Source organism: Azolla caroliniana, unplaced genomic scaffold, assembly GCF_043228905.1.
Source record: "Azolla caroliniana isolate FFs.n. ecotype wild unplaced genomic scaffold, voAzoCaro1.0.p SCAF_14, whole genome shotgun sequence".
NCBI lineage: Eukaryota > Viridiplantae > Streptophyta > Polypodiopsida > Salviniales > Salviniaceae > Azolla > Azolla caroliniana.
This window is the reverse complement of record NW_028230449.1, coordinates 14,476,810-14,501,182: the sequence shown is the minus strand read 5'-3', so window position 1 is coordinate 14,501,182 and position 24,373 is coordinate 14,476,810. Positions and strand designations below refer to the sequence as shown.

Sequence of the window (24,373 nt, the reverse complement as noted above, 5' to 3'; positions counted from 1 at the left end):
TTCTAGTCTCGCTTGAGCAGATCATGTTGTCCTCTATGTATACAATATTTTGTCGAATCGCCTCTCGAAGGCTCGCACAATCCCTTCTCATGTGGTCCATGCTATCGCACCACACGCATCTAAAGGGTTCTTTTCCTTTAGGGCCCCGACGATTCATGTTGGCTAGCGTGACCTTCTCGAACTTCTTCGCTAGCTCTTCAATGATGTCGTCATCAATCTTCTTTTCTTCCACGTTACTTTGTCTCAGCGGCTCAGCTACTTTCGGCGGTCTTGCTTTCTCCGTGGTAGTCGGTCCCGTCAAGTCAGTGTCATCAACCCATTGGCGACGCTTGTCGAGCCTATTGCATGCCCGCTTCACCGCGATCCAGTCCACTATGAGCCCATTTGCTTGGGTATCATCTTCGAGAAGAGTCCCCAACTCCCGTCTATCCTTTATGTCCACGGCCTTCAAGAAGTACAAAGTCTTGTCCTCTTCAAGCAACACTTGGTCCGTATTGGGGAGACGACTAAACATCTGGTCGAATTTGTCGTACACCCTCGAGACGCTCATCTTCTTATTCTTCTTCTCTATCCACTTCATCAGGGCATGTCGAGTCATCCTCGTTGAGTCTTCAGTCACGAACTCCGCTAGTATCATTTTCTCGAACTTGGACCATGTTGTCTTACCTTCTTGAAGCTCGATGACGCGTCTTTGGATGTTGTTGGCGACAACTCTCTTGAAGCTTGCGATTTGACGTGCCTCAGACACGTCCCTCTGATTCATCTCCCTTCTATATGCATCAAGGAACTTCATAACGTTCCTTCCATCGAATTGGCCCTCGAGCTCTACGACACGATCGACAGCCTTCTCCACGCTCGCGTCGTTGTCCCGAGATCTCATCATTTGCTCAACGATTAGCATCATCCTTTCGAGCTCTCCCGCTTGGTTACTTGAGGACGCCATCTCCAAGTATTAATCTCGACTTGATCCTTCCTACCGCCTCGTTCACGTCGGGTTCACCACTTAATTATGTTGTGAAGATCCGTCACTACTCGCGGATCGTGAGGCGGAACCGCCGGGGTTCTGGACCAGAAGGATTTAGAGTCGATACAAGCTTTGGCGAGAAAGTACTTAAGATAGATTGGGAAAGAGAGAAGTTGAGATTACACGATCAATTTGATAACGAATTTCTTCCTCTTAATTTTCATAAAAAAAACCGTGTTTTTTTCTCCTCCCCTTTCCCTCTTTTATAGATGCTCTCATGCATATGATGCATGTGAGGGTACAAGACATGCATAAATTGTATGTTTGCCATTTGGCGCTTATGTATTACATGTGGTGCATGATAACCATGTCACTCATTTTAGTTCTCATGTATGAGAATTTACATGTAAAAGTACAATGATAGAAATATAATTTTAACTAAATAGCATGGCTTAATGGTAAGCCAATTGACTCCTAACTTGGAGGTGCAAGGTTCGAATCCTTACTTGCCCTCCTTGTATATGTAAATATGTATATATATTTATATATTTATTTATCTAGTCGTCGGACGCCGGTTCGTCGGATACCGTCGCCGGATGCCGTCGGTTATCGGTGCCTCGTCGGATGCCGTCGGATCATCGGTGCCTCGCCAGATGCTGTCGGATCACCGTCGTCGGATTGCCGCCGGAGATCACCGGCTCCGGATTGCCGCCGGATCACCGGCTCCATCGCCGGTCCGGTTTTGGTTGGCCAAAACCCTTTACGAGTAGCTAGCCCACCTCCACTCTTAGTTCAAGTTACCTTGAACTCTCTATGCTCCACACATAGACACAAAGATAATATCTTTTGCTCCACCTTATATATGATGAGAGCTGTATTTGTCGTGCCTATGTGGGATATCTCACAATTTTTTCCTTTCCTTTTACAAACTTTATACCCTCATATCTTGACATTTAGTTGTCCGTTTCTCGTGTAATAAAGTGCATTCGAAACCTCCATCATTTTGTACTTAGATATTAAATCTATTTAAAATGTTATCTTCACAATTATTGTACTACGTGATTCATACTCGATTTCGTACGTTTTATAAGATTTTCACACTATTGCCGAAAATCTTCACGACACCGGAAAGATTCGTGGAGAAAGGGAAGGAGCACCTGGTTTGCCGGTTGAAGAAGAGCCTCTACGGGTTAAAGCAGGCCCCCCAGCAATGGTACCGGAAGTTTGACTCCTTCATGACCGATCAAGGGTACCACAAGACACAGGCCGATCACTGCGTGTTTGTGAAGAAGTTTGAAGGAGGCGACTTCCTCATACTCCTTCTATACGTGGATGACATGTTGATTGTCGGACAGGACCAAGTCAAAATACGGATTCTGAAGAAGGCTCTCAATCGGACCTTCTCAATGAAAGACTTGGGTCCGGCAAGACAGATGTTGGGGATGCACATCATTCGGGACCAGTCAGCGAAGCAATTATGGCTGTCACATGAGAAGTACGTGACAAAGGTGCTTCACCGGTTCAACATGTCAAATGCGAAACCGGTCGGATCGACACTTCCGGCAAATTGCAAGCTATCCAGTAAGCAAAGCCCGAAGACGAAAGCAGAGAAGGCGGATATGATGAAGATTCCATATGCCTCTGCCGTCGGGAGCCTGATGTACGCAATGGTTTGTACCCGACCGAACATTGGATACGCAGTCGGAGTGGTGAGCCGGTTTATGAGCAATCCCGGCAAGGAGCCTTGGAACGCGGTCAAATGGATACTCCGGTATTTGAAGGGCACTTCAAATATGTGTCTCCGATTCGGCTCCGGAAAATCTCAACTTGACGGTTTCACCGATTCGAACATGTCGGCTGATGTGGATACCAACCGGTCTACATCCGGGTATGTAATGACATATACAGGGGGAGCTGTTTCGTGGCAGTCGAGACTGCAGAAGACGGTTGCATTGTCAACCACGGAGGCGGAGTACATGGCAGTTGTGGAAGCCGGCAAGGAAATCCTATGGATGAAGGACTTCATCGGAGAGCTCGGTATCCGGCAAGATGAATACCGGCTCTATTGCGACAGTCAAAGCGCCATCCATCTTGCTAAGAATGTGGCCTACCATTCCCGAACGAAGCATATCTAGCGAAGATATCACTGGATCCGGGAAAGAGTAGATGACCAGGAGTTCGCACTGACGAAGATCCACACGACCGAGAACGGGTCAGATATGCTGACCAAAGTTCTGATACCCGACAAGCTGGATGCATGCCGGAAGCGGATCGAACTGGTAAGACACCCCATGCCGAAGTGAAGGGGGAGTTTGTTGGGAGACAGGTCCCTCCGGATGGGAAGAGAAAAGAACAGTGTTGATGAACAAACTCGGCCGAGGCCGAAACCGTATGAGGAGTACCCGGCTACGGAGAGCCGGATGATGTAGACCCGGTGAAGACCGGATGAGGAGTACTCGGCTATGGAGAGCCGGATGGTGCAGACCCGGTGAGGACCGGATGAGGAGTACCCGGCTACGGAGAGCCGGATGATGCAGACCCGGTGAAGACCGGATGAGGAGTACCCGGCTACGGAGAGCCGGATGGTGCAGACCCGATGAGGACCGGATGAGGAGTACCCGACTACGGAGAGCCGGATGGCGCAGACCCGGTGAGGAATGCTCTTCGGATGAAGAGACATATTCGTAAATATGTTTCTGAAGAGCCCATCGTGGCTATATTTGTAAATAGCCAAAAAGTCATATTAGTATAAATATGACTTAGGGCAAACTTTTAGATATTGTTGTTGTTGTCATTCTTGTTGGTGCAAGGGAGGGAGACAGTGCGTAATTGTGTATAGAGAGAGAGAGAGAGAAAGAGGTCGTTGCCTCTATTGTAACCGCCGCCTGTGGCGAAGATCGTGAGCACGAGGTCGTTGCCTCCGTGAACTCACTACTGTACATACTAACCTAGTGATAGTTTGCAGCCTGTGGGCTGCCGTGGTTTTTCCCTAGTTTGGGGTTTTCCACGTTAAACATTCTGCGTACTCTTCTCTTCTATTGTGTCGTTCTTTATTTCCCGTTCTCTGTGTATGATTCTAACCTCGGTTGTGGCCGAGCGTTGCGTATAAGGAGCCTTGAGTTCCCGTCACGGAGTTGGACCGGCAGTAGCCAAGCTATCGGATGTAGGTATCAAACTTTTGATACCACATTCTCAGCGCTTGTTTTAAGCCATAAAGGCTTTTCTTTAGTCGACATACGAGGTGACCTTCTCCCCCATCTCCGTGAAGCCTGTCGGTTGAGACATATATGTGTCTTCTTCCAAGTCTCCATGCAAGAATGTTGTTCTGACGACAAGATGCCCAAGCTCTAGGTCTTCAGTCGCCACGACCCCAAGTAGGAGTCGAAGGGTAGTCATCTTGACTACTAATGAGAATATCTCATCGTAATCAACCCCATGTTCTTGTTTGAATCCCTTTGTGACGAGCCGAGCTTTGTATTTGGGCTTTTCTCAGTATCATATACATACTTGGCTTCCTTCCAACCGGCAATTCCACCAGCTTCCATGTTTGATTCTGATGAATCAAGTCAATTTCGGATTTCATGGCTTGTGGCCATGTCTCAGCATCCGACGTTGCTATAACTTCCTTGTAAGAGCTTGGTTCGCATGCATCCGTGTAATTGACGTAGTTGAGGCCCAATTGATAGAACTCTGTTAGCCTTTGGACTCGTTCGGATCTCTTGGGTGCCAAGTTTGAATGGTTCAGATCCTTTGATTGACATTAGTTGAACCGTACTTAAGAGTCCTTCTAGATGACTCGCCCCTGCAATAGGATTTTGGCGATGTCAAACCATCCTCCACATCTTCGGGATCAACTGACAGAGAGGTTGGTGCCTTGGCCGGTTTGATTCAGCCTTTTGGTACCTTAGCTTGTCTTGGCAAGTTGCTTGATTCAAATTTGTCCTTTTAGACTCTTGTCAATCTTGACTAGTGGAGTTCTTGCCGATGTCATAGACATATGCCACACCACGGTGGAAGGTAGGGATTGAACCCCTAAGACCTCCTGGTCTCCATTTGGCAACCCTACCAACTAAGTTACATCCATCTATGCATCCTTGTATTAAAATCCAACTTCATGTATGGTAGATTGAACATTGGAAGTTCCTAGCTTGCACGCATTCTCTATTCCTAGCTTGCTTACATGCATTCTCTATTCCTAGCTTGCTTACATGCATTCTCTTTTCCTAGCTTGCATACAAGCATTCTCTATTCCTAGCTTGCATGGATCTTCATGCATTCTCTATTCCTAGCTAACATACATATCTCTACCTTCTTGTATAAATACTCAGGTGCACCTTGATTCTAATCAAGGTGAACAACACCAGTTACGGAATCATAGGTCAAGTTCTTGTTCTTTTTGTCTCTCCTAGTTCTTAGTCTCGTCTCGGTTCTACTCTATTATACTCGTCCTTCACAGTTTGTTCATCTTCCTCTTCTTGCTACCATGTCCGACTCCGTCGACAACCTAAACCAAGTAATGGCAGCCTTGCAACAACTTCAACTCGAAAATGAAATCCTTAGGGAATCATTACGGGAGCTTCAATCCATCACATCAAGAAACCCACCACACATTGAGCCACAACCACCATCGGCACCTAGCCCAACCACTTCCTCTTCCCATCCATATGTCCTCGAACCAACCGTTAGCCTACCCGACAAATTCAACGGCACGAGGGCGTATTTTGCAACTTCATCAATCAAATTCGGCTTATCATCCATTTACAAACCCGAACAGTATGCTAACGACTTTTCTCGGGTCGGCCTCGTCGACACCCTCAAGTTAAATTCAGAAGAGACTCTCACCCTCAAGTTTGTTATAAAATTCCACCTGCATAGCATTATCTCATGCGCGTAAACTTCTTTACCATTTGTTTTTGCATTCCATTTATGTGAACTTTTCCTCAAATTCATTTTTAACATTCTTGTATTTTGTTAAACTGATAACTCTATGATGTGTTTAGGATCGGGATTGATCACACAGACAATAACCAAACAAAACAGAATATAAACGGAAAACCCCTAAAACAGGGAAAACCATGGGACCCTCAGGGTGCCAAAACTTCACAATGGCAGAGTATACAGATGTTTACAACCTTCCTAGATCACTAGGGGAATACCCAAAATACTTCATTATGACAGAGTGTATAGATGTTTACAACCTCCCTAAATTACTAGGGGAATACCCAAAATACTTCAAGTGACAGAGTGTACAGATGTTCACAACTTCCCTAGATCACTAAGGGAATATCCAAAATACTTCAAGGCCCCAGCCTTGGAAATCGGTCTTCGTCTCTTTTTATCTTATATACTTTTATATTTACGGAGTATTGTTTACTTCTTCTTCTTCTTTTTTTGTTCTCAAAGACGAGAGAACACTTAAGATGTAATCTCTTGTTTGGCCTTATAGGCCATTTTGGCCTCTTAAAAGACGTTAATATTTCTTTCTTTCTTTCTCAGTGGATGGAACAGAAATAGTAAGAACCACAAATACAGAGAAATAAATCACAGAACAGTAGAACCTGACCTGCTGCAAGCCATCAATCCAGACTAATCGGTCTCGGGTGTAACTACACCAACAAGGTCTTCTTGCACAACATTGTTCTCTGTAGCATCGTTTTCTTCTATCTTCGCTCTCACTCACAACACACAGTATTCTTGCCCTCGTGTCTTTTTCTCTCGGCTAGATGACTTCTCTTGTTAGCTTTTATGGTATTCGTCGTCACTGGACAACAAGGTCACTCTGATACCACTTGTAGATATGATATGTTAGATGAATGTGGAAGAGTGTATGAGGACCTGCAAGTTAAAATGTGTACAACAAACAACACAGATATGCAACAACAACAAACAAGAAAGATAAACGATAGACACAGATTAAGCTTCAATGGAAGTTCTCTAACATTCTCTTGTCTGTAACCCTTTTCTCTTTTCACTCCAAGAGTTCTTTAGAATGTTAGGTTTGAGCTTATATACTCAAGCCCTAACTAGAGATTGTGTTCACACTAAGGATACAAAGTGGAACGAGTCAGCCTTTTATGCCAACAAAGAGTTTGCATAAATCATATTATTTGTGTGTGAGTAGTGTAAAAGTTTTGAATAATCAATCTTGCTTGTTTCGCCCCAACACACTACCTCATCAAGGGCATAGAACTCTGACCGAAAGAAAGATGTGGACTCAATGCAACACACCTAGAAGCGCCATATAAAATATGGTGTCGTTGGTAGGGATATCAAATCCCCACCCGCAACAACCTCCCTCATCCTCTTTTCGCCCTCCCATTAATCCCTCCAACAACAATGCCTTCCATACATTCCACTCCATCCCCACCTTTAATGACATCCACCTCTCAACTAGGGTCCACCCTTAATTTGACCTAGCATACTAGAGCCTACAAAGTAGCATTTTACATAGTGCACCCATGATTGTGCAATCACTAGGTTAGGGGGAATGTTATGTACCTATCATATTTTTCATGGCTCGACAATGATATGGGCATTTGTACCAAGGGTGCAAGTCTAGGTGCAAGAAAAGAAGGCATGAGACGAAAAACTAGTAGAAACTAAAGCCTTGGGGCTACACTACTTTGAAAAGGGTGAATACATTTTAAAAGACTATTCGGGTCATTTTTGTGTTTTTTTATAGTCTCTTCCTTATTCTTGAGATTTAAGCCAAAAGGACAACATTAGAACATTACATTGCAAAAATCAATCATGAATGTTGGGTTCTATACAAGGCAAGAAGGTCTATTAATTGTTTTTAACCTTATTTCGTTACTAACATGAGCATTAACTGGTCAATACATTTTAAAAAACTATTCAGGTCTTTATTTATTTATTTTTAGCCTCTTCATTATTCTTGAGATTTAGGCTAAAAGGACAACATTAGAACACGACATTGCAAAAATCAATCATGAATGTTGGGTTCTATACAAGGCAAGAAGGTCTATTGATTGTTTTTAACCTTATTTCATTATTAACATGAGCATTAACTCTCGTATATCCTTAACACTCTTTCACGCTCGATCACACAACCTAGGTAACGAAGTTGTATTCTAACATCAAAATCAACCAAATATAAAGGCATGTAAGGTTTAAAAGGAAGAGCTAGCAGAGGATGAGAATCGCTTGCTTTTTACATGCTTTCTATATAGTGTGATCCATGAAAGCTATGATGACATATTAAGAGGGGGTGAAGACTTTGAGTGTCACACTAAAGAGAACATCTAGAAGGTTGAGGTCGTATGTGTATGCCTTATTCACACATTGAGACTTTGTACTATAAGCCTTATATTAATCCTCTTTGTATGTGGTTTGTGGTTTGCTTTAATAAATTCAGACATGTATTCCTTTCATGCTTGCATTTTGCATTATATTTTTCCTTGAAAGATTTTCTTCAGTAGTATTAAAAATGCCCAAAGGCTACAACTTTAAGTTATGGGTAGACAACATGATTACTCTTGTTTTGGCGGATTATCCACGGGCCTCACAAGACTTACATGTTGAAGCACTATAATATAAAGGAGTTTGGATGTCCCCAACCTATACATTCATGAAGTCATCTTATCAAAACATTATCAAATATATGATGAGGATGTAGCTGTAAGTTTTGTGTGATTTGCAACACTTGGGTCCATGTCAATACATGATAAGGGTGCCTTATCATTTTCTCTAAGATAATACATGTACACAACATGCTTCTAAATGAATGACTCGATAACATTAAAACATCACATGCTGAAAAATATGCATGCATGACACAATGAGTGAAAACGAAAGCAACCTTTGAAAGGAATGACTCAACAACATTAAATATACCATATAGTAAAATATTAATATTTGCTCATGAAACAATGAGTGAAAACGACATCATGCGAATTGCAAATAAATTCAAGGCAAATGTCACAACACAACCATATGTGGTAAAGTAATGAAAGCAACCTCATTGACTTTTGAATGGAAAAGATGATAAACATTAAGAGAGGGAGGGGAGGGCACGTCTTGGAAACACTTAAAATAACAAAGCTTGATAAATAATGTTTTTTAGGAAAGATTATGTATTTCGCATATTCGTACGTTAATTGCGACGAAGAAGGTCCAAAAGCCCACAACCACCCACTTACACATGCACACACGAATGCACACCCACCCACATCTCTTGTTGTTGTTTGGAACTCTCACCGAAAAAAAATACATGTATGGAGGACAAGAAGAAGAAGAAGCAAGCATTCAATGAATGTCGACAATGAGAGCTAGGGATAGAAGGAGCACATCGAAGCATAGGTTTGTTTACTTTGTGATTACTGCATCGAGGGTTTAAAGTAACGGGTTTTCGAGAAAAACGAAGTAAACATATATCCATTATTGGTTTTCTTCAACCGGGGGGGAGCCACAAGCATCGTAGACAGACCAGATGTTCTTTCTGGTGAGAGGTTGTATGGAGGAGTAGGGCGTGGCCCAATTGTGTACATAACGATTCCAAACAGTTTGCAAAGAGATGGAATCAACTACCATTTGGGAAGCAAAAACCCAAAGATGCAACCCCACCCAAGTTGGGTGCGTGCCCTCCTTTCCTTTGGTGCACATAGCGATATATATCATATACAGAAGGTTCTGGAAAGTGGCATTCTATCCCTGTCGATTTCTTCCCGGCAGGACATGCTGCGCTCGAAGCTTCGGGTGGCGGGATTCTCTTGTTCTCGAAGAGCAATCTTATTAGCGGGCGCGTCAAAGCTTTCTTTGTATGTAATCCCATCACCAAGCAATGGTGTGAAATCAAGTAAACAACAGAAGAAGAAGAAGAAGAAGAAGAAGAAGAAGAAGAAGAAGAAGAAGAAGAAGAAGAAGAAGAAGAAGAAGAGAGGAGTCATTGATTGGGTGGGGGAGGCCCGGGGAGGAGAAAGGGACACATTTAGAAATATGTGGAAATGTGTGTGTATATATATATATATGTACATTTCAGGACCCGGGGAGGTGGGGCTATATATGTAAATAATGGGAAAATCTCTGCAGTCTTTGACAAATTCCATTCTGCTGCTTCTTCTTCCTTCTTCTTCTCATTTCTTCGTCTTCTTCTTCCTTCGAGATCGTCTCTGTCTTTCTCTGTCTGCAATGCAGCTGCGTTCTCCTCCTTCATCTGCGATCCTTCGCCGGAAACGTGAGACTTTCCTTCTTTCCCCTGCGCATCTACGATTTGCAGAGACTCACCATAGCTTCTTCTTCAGCTCGTCTGGCTTCTTCTTCTTCTTCTTCTTCTTCTTCGCGATCTGTCCATATCTGTTATCCCCTTCCCACAGAGGTTTCTTATCCCTTCCCTCGCTGCTCGCTTCTTCTCCTTTCTACGCATTCCTTTTCCTTCTCCACGCATTTCTTCTTCTCCACAGCTAGGGCCTGCAGAGCCTAGGGCCTGCAGAGCCCTCGAGACTGCAGCGTCCCACAGAATCTCGTGATCAAAGTAAACCTATATGAGATAGGTATTCTTTCGGAGTGATTCCTCCTCTTACGCAGTTTTTTTGCGTCACAGATATTACAAAGGTTGCTTCTTTTCTTTTACTTACGTGTTTCTGTTCCACAGATACTTCCTTGCTTTCCAACACACATGCTTAATTTCTTTTTTCTTTTTCCACAGAGTACTTTGTTTTTGTCCACCGGTTGCTGTGTCTTTTGCACATCCCTGGTTTGCAGAAGGTTTGAGCTCATCCTGCAGATATGGTCGTCTTTAGTTGTCTGGAAATTTTCAGAATGCGAGGTCGAGTGATTACCAAACGACTTTCACAGGAACGTTTGCTTGTCTGTAAGATAGAAGAGAATGGAAGTTCGGATTCACCAATTCACTGCTTCAGTTCCACCTGTTTGGGAAAGGATAAATCTAATGCACGCTTCAGAGGTAGTAACCAGGAAAACATTCATAGCAACATGAATGAAACAAAGAAGACACATGAGGATGAAATTCAAGTGGCCAAGATCCATGTGAAAACGACCCTTCGTGCCATTAGATCAGAGGTGAAAACTATGGTTCACATTTTTGAATCTGCTTACATATGTACATAAAGGAGTCTAACTTCATTGGTGAAGAAAAAAGTTAACAACAACGTTCTATGAGATCTAGATGGATGTGATTTGGTCTTTTGAAGACGTCAATATGCCATTTTTGTTTCTTTTGGTTTCTTGCCTACTTCATCATTGTGAGAATTCCCTTTTATAATCTCTAATCCTCACTTGCTGGGGAGGGCTTTGATAAAGAAAATTGTTTTAGTTCTCTTACACGAACTCATGAGCTTAAAGCGAGGTCGAAATGAGAGACCCACGTACAAATGAAAGCAATACTTGAACAAGAGACTCATATTCATCCTTTTTAAGGGGAACTGTATGCTTACTTGAACTCTCTAAGTTCGCTTCTTGAATTTTGTCAATACCTTCTTTATCCCTTAAAACACATTTATGGGAATCTCAATTTATGATTTTCCAAAAATCCAATAAGAAGACCAATGCCTACTTTTGTGCTATGAAAAAAATTGTTTTTTCTCCAAGAAAACTGGCCATTTCAGGCATTTTCAAAAGATATTTTCAGGATGTTATCATTATCTATCTTTCCATGGCAGCAGTGTCTCCCTTGCTGCTCACCCATATCCTGTGATATTCCTGGATAGTGAGCCATAAACGTTCCTTTGGTATTTGTGGGATAATATTCTCCCTCTGCACAGATGACCCTAGAGTTATCCCTTCATGTAAAGTGTGTTTACTTCATATGCACGTCCACCAGTCTAGTATTTGTGATAGTAATTTACGTGCTCAATAGTTTGGGACAGTCTGGGACCTAATCAATGGTGTATATGCATGTGTTACGTATTGTTTTTCTATGTTTGTAGGTGTGTTTGTGGTCTATTGTCCTTCACTCTGAATTCTAAAATCTTCTAGTGTTCAATTTCTTCCAAGAAAGGGATTGTACAGTACAGAATTCTCATGTTGCTCAAAGTGTGCTTGCGAAGCCCAAATACGAGTCATGGTTTCAAGTTAGTATCCAAGATTAGACATGAAGCACTTCTTACCGAGAAGTTACAAGGTATTTTAATATCGTAGATTTTTTTTACAAATGTCCTTGCATCCACTTGCCACCATGTGGCATGAATATACACACACACACACATATACATACATACATACATACATACATACATACATACATACATACATACATACATACATACATACATACATATATACATATGTGTATGTATGTATGTATGTATATGTGTATGTATGTATCTGCACAAATACGAGTCATGGTTTTAAGTTAGGTATCCAAGATTAGACATGAAGCATTTCTTGACAAGAAGTTACAAGGTATTTTAATATCATAGAAAAATTGTACAAATGTCCTTGCATCCACTTGTCACCATGTGGCATGAATATCTATCTATCTATCTATCTATCTATCTATCTATCTATATATATATATATATATATATATATAACTACTGTGGATCCAAACAACCTTAATCACAGATTTCCTGATATCTATCCAAGATAGATCATGCTGTAATCAAAAGGGTTTGAGATAGAGACTAACATTGAGAAACCATAAGACGTTATGCCCAAAAATGCTGCCCTACCCATTCTCTTGGGAATAGAAATATGAGCCCATCAAATCCAAATCTAGCAAATCTACCCTGAGTGAAATGACAAGAATATGGTGCCATACCAATTGTGGTAGCTTATGTATTTAATACTTTAGGGGACACAAGGTATCACAATTGTTGTGGTCTTGCATTTTCTTGCAATGACCATAACTTGAGATTTGATGTTGAACTTAACATGAGTTTCTTGGTAAAACTAGTGAGTAAGATGGGGTAATGAACATCAGATTCCTATCTCTAAGATAGCCCAAAATGGTGAACAACTCAATAAGTCCAACCAAAGAATTCTAGACGATACGTCTGCTCATTGTATCATAGTGTAGTTTTGCTATGTATTCCAAACAGAATACTTCTTGTTTGTAAGGGGGTTGCAATGATTGCATTTTGCTTTAAAAATATGCAGTTAGTTTTTAGAACGTTTTTTTTCTTAAAGTTGGGTTTGGAAAAGTGTTTCCTTGTGTTCCTCTGCCCACACCCTGCATATGGTGGTCCTCAGATCTCTCTCTCGTCATATATATTTCTTTGATAATGCAATTATGATCTGTTGCCTTAAAAGTTAATATACATGGCGTATATTTAATTTGAGATTCATATATTTCTCATTCAGCATGTATGAATGATGGTCTGTTTGCAATGTGATCTACTCTTATCACATAAAATAGAACTGGCAAGATCTAAATATATGGGAAGAGCAGATACGAGGAGGCCATGGATACGTAGATTCAAATGATGTTTCAATTGAGACTAGTTATAAACCCATATAACTTTTATTTATTCAATTTTTGACACTTAGTCAATTCGTAAGAAAGTGGCAATTCCCACATTTATAGCTATGTGTGAATATGGCCTTTGATCAAAGCCCTGAATTTTACTGAGCTGACATATTAGTAGCTACATTGTCATGGCTTTTTGTGACTTTTTGTACAGGATGCGGATGGATATAAGATGATCAATGAATATGTGAGAGAGGACGTAATTGGAACTGGTAGCTACAGCAAAGTGGTCAGACTCAAGTTTCTCTGCAAGTATTCTGTATTGACCTGCTGATTTCAACTTTTAATTTTTTTTGTCTTTTTTCCAGGTAAGATATCGTAGTAAGCTGGATGGAAAACGTTATGCTTTGAAGGTAAGCCTATTGAAGGAATGACTTCATCTCAGTTACCTCAAGGGCTCATTTGAACTGTAGCCTATTAGAGTTCAGGTAGAAAATAGAGTACAGAGACCTGGGCATTAAAATGTCATGGGAAATCTAGTTACTGACATTGTAATGAAGGGATACATATGTCAGAAGAGCATATTGGTTTCTCATGAGTAAGTGAAGTAGACCTGCCACCCCTGCCTAACTGTTTGATCTCTCAATACATCTTGATTTTAGCATCATTATAAATTGTAATCAAAGATTACCCTTATCTAGTAGATCACATAGTGCATTGTAATAAATTGAACAGCTTACATACAAAACCTGCAACTTTTGTTTGGTGGCATGAAATAGTCCAAATTAAAATGAAGGGAATTCAGTAGCTTTCATCCTCTTTTACGCATGTCCATTCTTCTTCTGAGGATTGAGAAGTAAACTTGAAAGTTTGTTCATTGGAAAGAGGACCGATGAGCTGAATCCCAGGCTTATACAACCCCTTACACTGCAGAAACCAGAAACTGATTTCTCTTGCAACCTTAGCTATTTAAGAGTAAAAACAGAATTATAATCCCTTATCTCGCCTTAACCCTCCCAGATGCTCAGTGCATTCTCAAATCTGTGGAGAATACATACTAAACTTATTTCTTCCACCAAATTTAATAGCGTGCTTCAGGTTTAGCTACATACCATACTTGAGGTTTATGTCTACTTAATGGTGCTTTTCTATCCGAACTCTAGCTGGATGTATAATGTACATCATGGATCAAGAATATAAGAATGCAGTTTCAGTTTGAAGGCTATTGCATGTCAGCATTATTTGATTTTGGTAGTGAACATCAGTTTCAATCTAATTACATGAATTGGTAATGGAATTCCGTTGACTTGTAGATATTTCGAAGATCACGACTCCAAAAACTCCAAGTTGGACCATCCCAAACAGCTCTTAATGATGTGCTGAGAGAGGTATTTGCTTCTCCTATGTCTATGGTTAAGAGTAGTAGCTTTGGTAGTGATTTTAATATCTTAACAAGGTAATAACTTTTGGCAGAGCAGGTCAATATCATGAAACGATTGAGACATCGCAACATTGTGAGCCTTTTTGAGGTCATTGATGACCCAGATAGTGATTATTTGTATATGGGTATGAAAGGAATAAACTTTGATACCTCTCCACATGTAGAAAGATTTCTCATGCTTTATTTCATGCATCTATGATCATTTTTTGCATTTTGATGTTTTTTCTTCCTTCTCTGAGCAGTTCTTGAGTATGTTGAAGGAAACAGGATCTTTAAAGGGTGTGGTCCACCTGGTGGAATTGGCGAGGCGAATGCTCGTCAATATTTGAGAGATATCGTTGAAGGACTTATATACCTACACAAGCAAGTGAGATGGTTTTAGACAGCCATTCTATTTATATATGAATTCTGTGATGAAGGTGTGACTTGGGATAAATGCTGCAGAATATCGTTCATGGGGATATAAAACCAGAGAATCTTCTTTTAACCAATGAAGGCTGTATCAAAATTGGAGACTTTGGCATCAGCCATATTGTCGTGGTAGGTCTAGAATAAGCTAAAAACTCAATGAGCTTCCTAAAATATTAACTATAATATAATGTTGCAGATTTTTTAAATGTTGACTGTACCTTTGTTCTCTGCCATGTGGTTTTTATAGGATGACAATGCTAGCATAAGAAGATCCCCAGGAACTCCTGTATTTTCAGCTCCTGAATGTTGCTCAGGTGGAAATAAAATAAAGGCAATAGTGCTCTTGAATTTCCAAGCATATTGGTTGAGATGTTCATGTTCTCCAAACTGACTATTAGGTTTATCATACAACGGGAAGATGGCTGATATTTGGGCTCTTGGTGTCACTCTATTCTGTATGCTGTTTGGTAAATATCCATTTAGAGGGGATACTCTACAAGAAGTATATGAGGAGGTGAGATATCACATCTTAAATTGTTTAAACTATCACGAATCTTCAATCTACACTCAGTATCAAAGACTCAGGGTTTAATAAAGAATGGTCTATTGCATTGTATCATATATCAATGTTTGAGGGTCACCATTCTATCAACATTTCCACCATTCCAATGTAGTGAACACAAATCCTTAATCTTAAAGTGAAAGTTAGAAGGCCAGTAATGAAGAGTTTAGTTCAGCCTCTAGGTCCCTTGGGTCAGGAAAAGAACATTAGGGATGCTGGATGTAGGACTAAAGCTTGTACACTGTTTAGCAGCTAGTTTCCCATGAAACACTTGAATGATTTTTATAGAGTTGCCATTGCAAGGTTAACAGTGTGGATTAATGGTCGTGTTTTACTGACGGTAACATGAAAGTAACACACTCCTACTATATTTATTTTGAATTGCAGATAGTTTATAAGCCTATTTGTATACCTGAGGACTCAAGTCCTGATCTAATTGATCTCCTTGAAGGCCTTCTTTGTAAAGGTATGGCAGTACATTCTTATTTAGAAATGAATATTGAGCTATAAAATGACATGCCTTATATGTACACATGCGTGGACGAACAAAATGGATTCTGATTGTTGAGAACTATCCTGCATAATATCTGCATGGCCATGTCTATAAACCTGTTTCAGGTTAAATTCACACAATGCAGAAGAGACTCTCACCCTCAAGTTTGTTATAAAATTCCACCTGCGTAGCATTATCTCATGTGTGTAAACTTCTTTACCATTTGTTTCTGCATTCCATTTATGTGAACTTTGCCTCAAATTCATTTTTAACATTCTTGTATTTTGTTAAACTGATAACTCTATGATGTGTTTAGCATCGGGATTGATCACACAGACAATAACCAAACAAAACAGAATATAAACGGAAAAACCCTAAAACAGGGAAAAACCACGGGACCCTCAGGGTGCCAAAACTTCACTATGACAGAGTGTACAGATGTTTACAACCTCCCTAGATCACTAGGGGAATACCCAAAATACTTCAAGGCCCCAGCCTTGGAAATCGGTCTTCGTCTCTTTTTATCTTATATACTTTTATATTTACGGAGTATTATTTACTTATTTTTTTGATTTGTTATTCTCAAAGACGAGACAACACTTAGACGTAATCTCTTGTTTGGTCTTATAGGCCATTTTGGCCTCTTAAAAGACGTTAATATATCTTTCTTTCTTTCTCAGTGGATGGAACAGAAATAGTAAGAACCACAAATACAGAGAAATAACACAGAACAGTAGAACCTGACCTGCTGCAAGCCATCAATCCAGACTGATTGGTCTCGGGTGTAACTACACCTGCAAGGTCTTCTTGCACAGCACTGTTCTCTGTAGCAGTGTTTTCTTCTGTCTTCGTTCTCACTCACAACACAGTATTCTTGCCCTTGTGCATATATATACATATACACATGCTTATGTATAAATATATATTTTACACTTTTGGCCCTTAGCCAATCTTTGAACGGCTCTGAGCCGGCTTTCGGCTCTGAGCTGATCCTTAGCCGGCTTCTGGCCCTTCCTTCTACAATGAGGGAAACCAACATAACAAATTCCCCCTTCATTCCTTATATGGGAGAGTCAACCAGACCTGCCCTCATCTGGCAAGCAATAAGCTTTTCCATAAGTAAAGACCTTGTTAGCATATCTGATCCATTTTCATCAGTATGGATCTTCACTAGAGCAAAATCATTATCATCCACTATCTCTCGTAACCAGTGATACCTTCTCTATATGTGCTTGGTACAAGAGTGATAGGTAGCATTCTTGGCAAGGTGGATGACACTCTGATTGTCACAATGAAGTAGGAATTTGTCTTGCTTCATTCCTAGCTCACTCAGAAAATCTCTCATCAAATTAATTCCTTGCCGGCCTCAACTGCAGCCATATATTCAGCCTCTGTGGTTGACAAAGCCATAACCTTTTGCAATCTTGATTGCCAAGACACAACTCCCCATGCATAAGTCATCACATAACCTGATGTAGATCGGTTGGAATCAACATCAACCGACATGTCAGAATCTATGAAACGTTCAAGCATAGGTTTTAAGGAACCATACCTAAGGCATACACTCGAGGTGTCTTTCAGGTATCTTAGTATCCACTTGACTGCAACCCAATGCTCCTTACCAAGATTACTCATGAATCGGCTGACTGTCCCAACAGCAAAGGCAATGTCCGGCGTAGTCCTTTCAGGTATCTGAGTGTCCACTTGACTGCATCCCAATGCTCCTTGCCAGGATTACTCATGAATCGACTGATTGTCCCAACAGCAAAGGCAATGTCCGGCGTAGTCCTTTCAGGTATCTGAGTGTCCACTTGACTGCAGCCCAATGCTCCTTGCGAAGATTACTCATGAATCGGCTGATTGTCCCAACAGCAAAGGCAATGTCCGGCCTAGTTCTTTCAGGTATCTGAGTATCCACTTGACTGCAGCCCAATGCTCCTTACCAGGATTACTCATGAATTGGTTGATTGTCTCAACAACAAAGGCAATGTTTGGCCTAGTACTAACCATGGCATACATAAGGCTCCCCACAGCTGAGGCATATGACAACTTTTTCATCTCAAGTTTGTCCTTTTCACTTTTCGGACTCTGACCAGAATTTCAACTTGAAGTTTACTAGTAGTGTGGAGCCAAGGGGTTTAGCCTTATCCATATTAAACCATTGCTGCACTCTTGGCACATACTTTCTTCTGACAGCCATAGCATATTTTTAGTCCTATCCCAGACTATGTGCATTGCCAGAATTTGTTTTGCTAGGCCTTCATAGCAAAGGACTTACTCAGAGCCTTTTTCAAACTTGTAATCTTATTGGCATCTTGACCAACAACTAGCATATCATCGACATAAAGCAACAAGATAAGGAAATCACCTTCATTATACTTCTTCACAAACATACAATGATCGGCTTGTGTTTTGTGGAATCTATGTTTTGTCATGAAGAATTCAAATTTTTTATACCATTATAGAGGAGATTGCTTCAAACTACATAAGCTCTTCCTCAACCTGCATACAATTTGGATAAGATATTGACCTGCCAAGCCCTTATTGACTAATGAAGATGCACTATATGAATCAATATCAAGAAAAGTGTGTTCCTAATGGGTTGTTAGATGCTTAATTATAGTGAAACACTCACTCCGTTTGGCCTTTATGTCGATAAGGATTCTAATTGGATAGAGATATTGGGTGATTCAGGAACATGGTTGGTGGGGATAATCATAATGAATGTATTTGCCGATGATTTTGTGTTGATCTCTTACTCTTTGGAGGGACTACAAAGACATCTAAATGCTTCTAAGTCATTTTTGCATAGACGCGTATGTGTTGATGAACCTTGGTAAAATTAAAGTGATGGCATTTAATAAGCTTGAGCAATGAGACCAGAACCTACACATACCTAGGATTAGTATTCATAGGGTCTCAGTTCTCACTACGAAAGCCTCTTGTACCCAACTTTCTTGTGGATATGTGGCCCTTGATGCTCTGTACCACAAACTAAATTTTGGTGGGTTGATTCCCTTGTCATATCAACACCCCTATAGGGTAGAAACTTGGGAACTGTGCCTATGTAATGGACAAATTTGGACAGATTCAGGCAGGCGTTTTTTTCAAGGATTGCGCATATGATCAGGAGCAAAGCATCGGTGCCCCATGATACTATCCAGGAAAACATGGGAACAGACCCAATAATGACTGATGCAATATTCCAATCAATGATTGGTATCCAGTGGGGATCCCAAAGCAAGGTATTGAAGAATTGCACTCATATCATCAAAACAGTAGGCTGAATATGGAGCTGGTAATTGTGGGTATGCCAAAAATTCTAGAATGATTCCAATCACATGTCATAAGTATGAAAAACCAGAATTGTCCTCAAAGTGTCTCTTGGTAAAAAGATGGCCCACCATAAAGCCCTCTTTTTACACATGTCACAAGATGGAGTTATCATCAGGCCTTATTTTTTAGATAAGCATCTATTTCATGTACTCGGTAGTGTGATAGGACAGATTAAGACCTCTTCCTATCAGTTGCAAATCAAATTATGAAGATATGCACACAAATCTATGGAATAATAGATCAATCATTTTACCATTGAGGGTTAGACATATATCTATTGCATGTGCTGTGTCATGTGATAGGACAGTTGTGGACCTTGTACATTAGTTAGTCATTGAGGTAGGTATATATGCATACACATGCCTAAAAGAAAGACTCTTCCGGGGAGTGGAATTTGAGGGACACTATATTTGCCACTGTACTATTTGTTATAAATAAGAGGGAGAAATTATTGCATTTAAAACCAAGGCTTCGGCCCACTATGCAATGTAATGGAATATGAGGACCAATTGTGTTTGGGGCTGTTCTTCTTAGAACTTAAGAGACATAGGGAAAAATTGTTGAAGGAAAGTTGTGGACTTACTAGTTAGTTATTGAGGTAGGTAAATATGCATGCACACGTTATGAAAGACTCTTACAGTGAGTGGAATTTGAAGAACACTATATTTGCCACTGAACTATTTCTTATAAATAACAGGGGGAAATCATTGCATTTAAAACCATGCCTTTTTCCCACTATGCAAGGTAATGGAATGTGAGGACCAATTGTGCTTGGAACTCATGAGACATATGAAAAAGTTGAAGGACAACAATGTAACCACAGAAAGAACAATTCACAAGTGAATCAAGGGCTACGCAACCCGGCTCCTGTCCACAACATTGCAGAGGGGTTACAACATCAGGCAATAGTAGTTATTTGTACACTTAGGCCTCTGCCTTGTGGACCACGACATCACCACTCTTGGGATAAATGGATAAAGGCCATTATCTCCCACCATTGTAGGTGCTTCCCTCCTTAGATCTCTCTATTTTGGATCAACCTATGGTAGTGATCGTTCGAAGACATAAATTACAGTCAATAAATCTAACTTGAGAATCTTACACGGATAGATTCTTTAGTCACTTTCTGTTAGTTACATTTTTGCTGGTTTGTTCTCAAAGGAGAGAACATTTTGAGATGTTCTCTTTTTGGTCATATATGTCGTTTTTGCCTCCTAAAATACTTTAATATAACTATTTCTTTCTTTCCATGATGGTTGAAGGATTCTTCCGAATAGTTATGCCCATCACTAAGGACACACAAATGCACTTTGTGAACTTCATTGTAGCCTTGCTTCATAGGCTCAACCAGCCTTGTGAACTTTATCAGATTGGACTATTGTTCCACTTGAGGAAATGTGACTGACTTCTTTATCAAGCCACTTCCTAAGAACACTGCTGATCACCTCCGTAACATAGGATCAGTGTTGTGAAACTGAATCGTGAAGCTGAATTGGGGTATTGGAGAGTGACAATCTCAGAGCCAACCTCTCCCTTCACTGAGAGACGAAAGCTAAGGGAGCGTGATGCAAGCGAGAAGAGAAACAAAAAGTTTCCTTCATCTATTTTCTTTCATCCTGGCATCGAGCTAACTACACTCTCTACATGTTTTTCTCTCCCTAGATTTACTTTATTCCAGCATTTACTTCATTTGATTTTCTGAACCTGCCACTACATACACCATTCACTGCCTTGTTTTTTTATCTCCTACTTTAACTCATCTTGCTCCTAGACATATAAAAGCATCTACTATTAGACACACTCTTTTTATTGTATTTAAAGGCGTTGTACCTCACTAAGATATATAGTTCTTGTTTAATTTATTTTTCTATTGCCGCTAGAGTCTTTGACAACTTGATACTGCTCGTAACAGTTTTGTCACATATTTTTATACTAAATTGATGTCTAATTATTCGACACTAATTTTATTATCTTGCAACAGATCCAAACCTGCGGCTAACTTTAGAAGGTGCGTCCTATCATCCGTGGGTTCTGAAAGGTTTGGACCCTCCATTGTAAATTGTATAGTAAATTTGAAGTGTCAACTTCATCTTGTTTGTGTTCTTGTAGGATATGAATGGTAGTTCTAATCTATTTTGTATACATTATATCTTGTATACCTGAAACAATATATTCCGTGAATATGTTTGTGAATAGATATTTATCTTGTACTTAAATATTAGATTGAAGACATTATATGATGGCAATCATTCTTTTGGTGGTTTTGTTTTAAATCAGATGCTTTTGTCCTTTTGATAGAAGAGCTGGGTTGTATGAACAATGAGAAGTCTGTTAGGCTTCGATATACTCACACATTAGTGCTTTTGAGCTGCATCCTTCATAAGTCATGCTTCAAACTGATCTGTTTGTGTTTAATGAAAACCTCGTGCGATTATATGCATCTCTCACTAAAAATGTTTTACAATCTGTATTATTACTTCTCAATCGTTATTGGACCAAACAATAGTGATTCACCAAATGATGTGTTTGAATTATTGCTCCAAATAATGAATGGTTGAAACTGCTTAATTTCATGCTGACTTAACCAAGACGAATAAAAGAAACAGAAAATTCTTATATTGCAGAGCTATGAGTGTCATTACAGGATACAATGTGCTCTTATGGGCAGACACACACACAACGAAGGTTGAACTACTACTTTGCTCAACTGAGTAAGGCTGTCTTTAAATTCATGTCCTGCATTAATTGGTGACCTCATCTCCCATTTAAAACGGTCTAGGGATCTTTTGGTTGTGTTTACACTCTCAAGCATTCATCAGGTTGCTGGGTGTTATTTGCTTCATTAGGGGTCTGCTGAATTGCCCTAGTCTTGTTACATTTAGGCATATTTGCCTCATGATACTCCATCGTTCCCTACTTCCTCTTTTGCTCCCTAGTACTCTCCCATCTGGATATTCTGAGGTATCCAATTAGGTTCGAGGGCCTTCTTAAAGGGATCCACACACTTACCCATTGATAGACATTTCTGGAACTTCGTGTCATTGGCAAGGAATTGACATATGAAGTGGCATTGGATGTTTTTGCAAAAGCAATGCAAATCCCCTTTAAGCAACATTCTAATTCTGTTTAAGATCTTCTGCAGTCACACTCAAGGAATATATCCTCCTGATATCCACAGCGAAAAGAGGATGTATCTGGTACACGGGTAGTTCTGCTTTGTGGAGACTAGTAGCATTGACCTTTCAAGACATACAGCAGGGTAATTTCATCCCCTTCCTTCGCTATAGGTTTAATTTTCAGCCATCAACGTCACTGGCTGCAAAAGTTGCATTCTAGCTAATACTTCCTAGCTGTAGCATCCCCGACATATAGAATCAGTCCTTCATTGCGTCCTCCCCTAAACTTGAAATAATCGGCTCCTAAAGGTCAACAAGGATATTAGTGCAAGTTCCGACTCATCCTCCATTTCCATTTTGGTTTGGCAGTTAGCGTGATCCCTTCCATTCCAATATCTCAAATTTTCTTCTAAGATACCTAGACCTTAATCAACTTTCACATTCCCGACTGAATCAAATTCCACAATTGATTGGAATTCTTTTGCTGTGTGGAGCATAAAGTTTTCTCCTACAGCAGGTTTCTAATGGAACCTTCTCCATGTTTGACGTGAAACTCCATGACTGCAGTATGAAGGGACATAGACTACCAATGTCTGCTCCTTTGAGCTTGCATGAGGCCATCTCGATAAACTATCATCTGTTTCTTCACATGCGTATCCTTCAAGCCTCAATCATTGCGGGCACTTAGCTAGTCCTAACCAATATGAGGCGATACAATTAATGCAGACAAACTAGGCAGATTACCACCTTTTCATGTGGATATCACTTTTATCTTATGATGGGTAGGTTTTGTAGGTTTTGAGAAACTCGCAGCGCATCTGCTAAGCACTTATTTCTATCCTCTTGGGTCTTCACGTACAGTGATCTATTCCCCTTTTCGGAACATCGAAGCTCTCTGATGGCTGTCAGAACATGATTGCCTCTCATGTTCTAGAACTATCTTCCTCACCCATCACCGACAACCCTCTATCTAGAGGCAAGGAATCTCCCTATAAAACCTGACACTAAGGTGCAATTCGCACAATATTTATTAACTGAACCGTCCAGAAGTCTGCTTGGCTCAGCCAGAACCAGAATGTTTGGATTCTTCATTGCTAACCAGAATGTCCTTGGCCATATGCCAATGTATACCACATTTGTGGCACTTCCTCCCTTCAAAGACTTCCTTGGCTTTTCATCTGTGCAGTCACCCATCTTGATGGAGAATGTGGAATTCACTTTCAATTGAATTCGAAACTCCATTGCAGCACTTATCTCTTGAATTCAACCAAACCTAGCCTGATCATCTGGGCCTGGGGATGCTTTACCTGTGGGATAAATATTTGATAAACTAGCAAACAGAGCCACAAATGGGAAGGTAATAAGTTTATACTGCGTAGTGTGCAACTGTGTTATTATACTAGAAACATGATACGAGGGGGACTGGATGGTCATTTTCACAAATACAGAAACAACAGTGGTTTGTTCATTGAATTACAGTTGTCTTTTTAATACATATGCTTAGTCTAATGGCTGCATCCACCTACAGCATCAACTCCAAGCTTTTTCACATACTCTATTTGCTACATTGATGGGGATAGTTGGTGCTCTGTTCACATATTTAACGCTCCATGCAGTGTGAAAATAGGTCATGACCATTAATGATATTCTGCCATTTAGAACACA

General features: G+C 40.4%; 1 protein-coding gene across 3 annotated transcripts; it reads left to right on the top strand.

The window, feature by feature from the left end:
• Positions 1-10,096: 10,096 nt before the first annotated feature.
• On the top strand, positions 10,097-23,345 carry LOC147855536 (serine/threonine-protein kinase GRIK1-like). 3 transcript variants are annotated; one of them, XM_087330183.1, is made up of 14 exons: positions 10,097-10,298; positions 10,629-10,687; positions 10,778-11,002; positions 13,564-13,638; positions 13,718-13,762; positions 14,663-14,737; positions 14,828-14,915; positions 15,033-15,157; positions 15,235-15,330; positions 15,449-15,515; positions 15,600-15,715; positions 16,151-16,229; positions 21,574-21,630; positions 23,078-23,345. In XM_087330183.1, exons 1-14 carry the CDS (start codon positions 10,112-10,114, stop codon positions 23,119-23,121), a joined length of 1,338 nt encoding a protein of 445 aa, XP_087186309.1. In that variant the 5' UTR covers positions 10,097-10,111; the 3' UTR covers positions 23,122-23,345. The 3 variants fall into 3 exon arrangements, with proteins under 3 accessions (XP_087186309.1, XP_087186308.1, XP_087186307.1); XM_087330182.1 differs by lacking the exon at positions 23,078-23,345 and adding an exon at positions 21,894-22,163; XM_087330181.1 differs by lacking the exon at positions 23,078-23,345 and adding an exon at positions 21,891-22,163.
• The last annotated feature ends 1,028 nt before the right edge of the window (positions 23,346-24,373 follow it).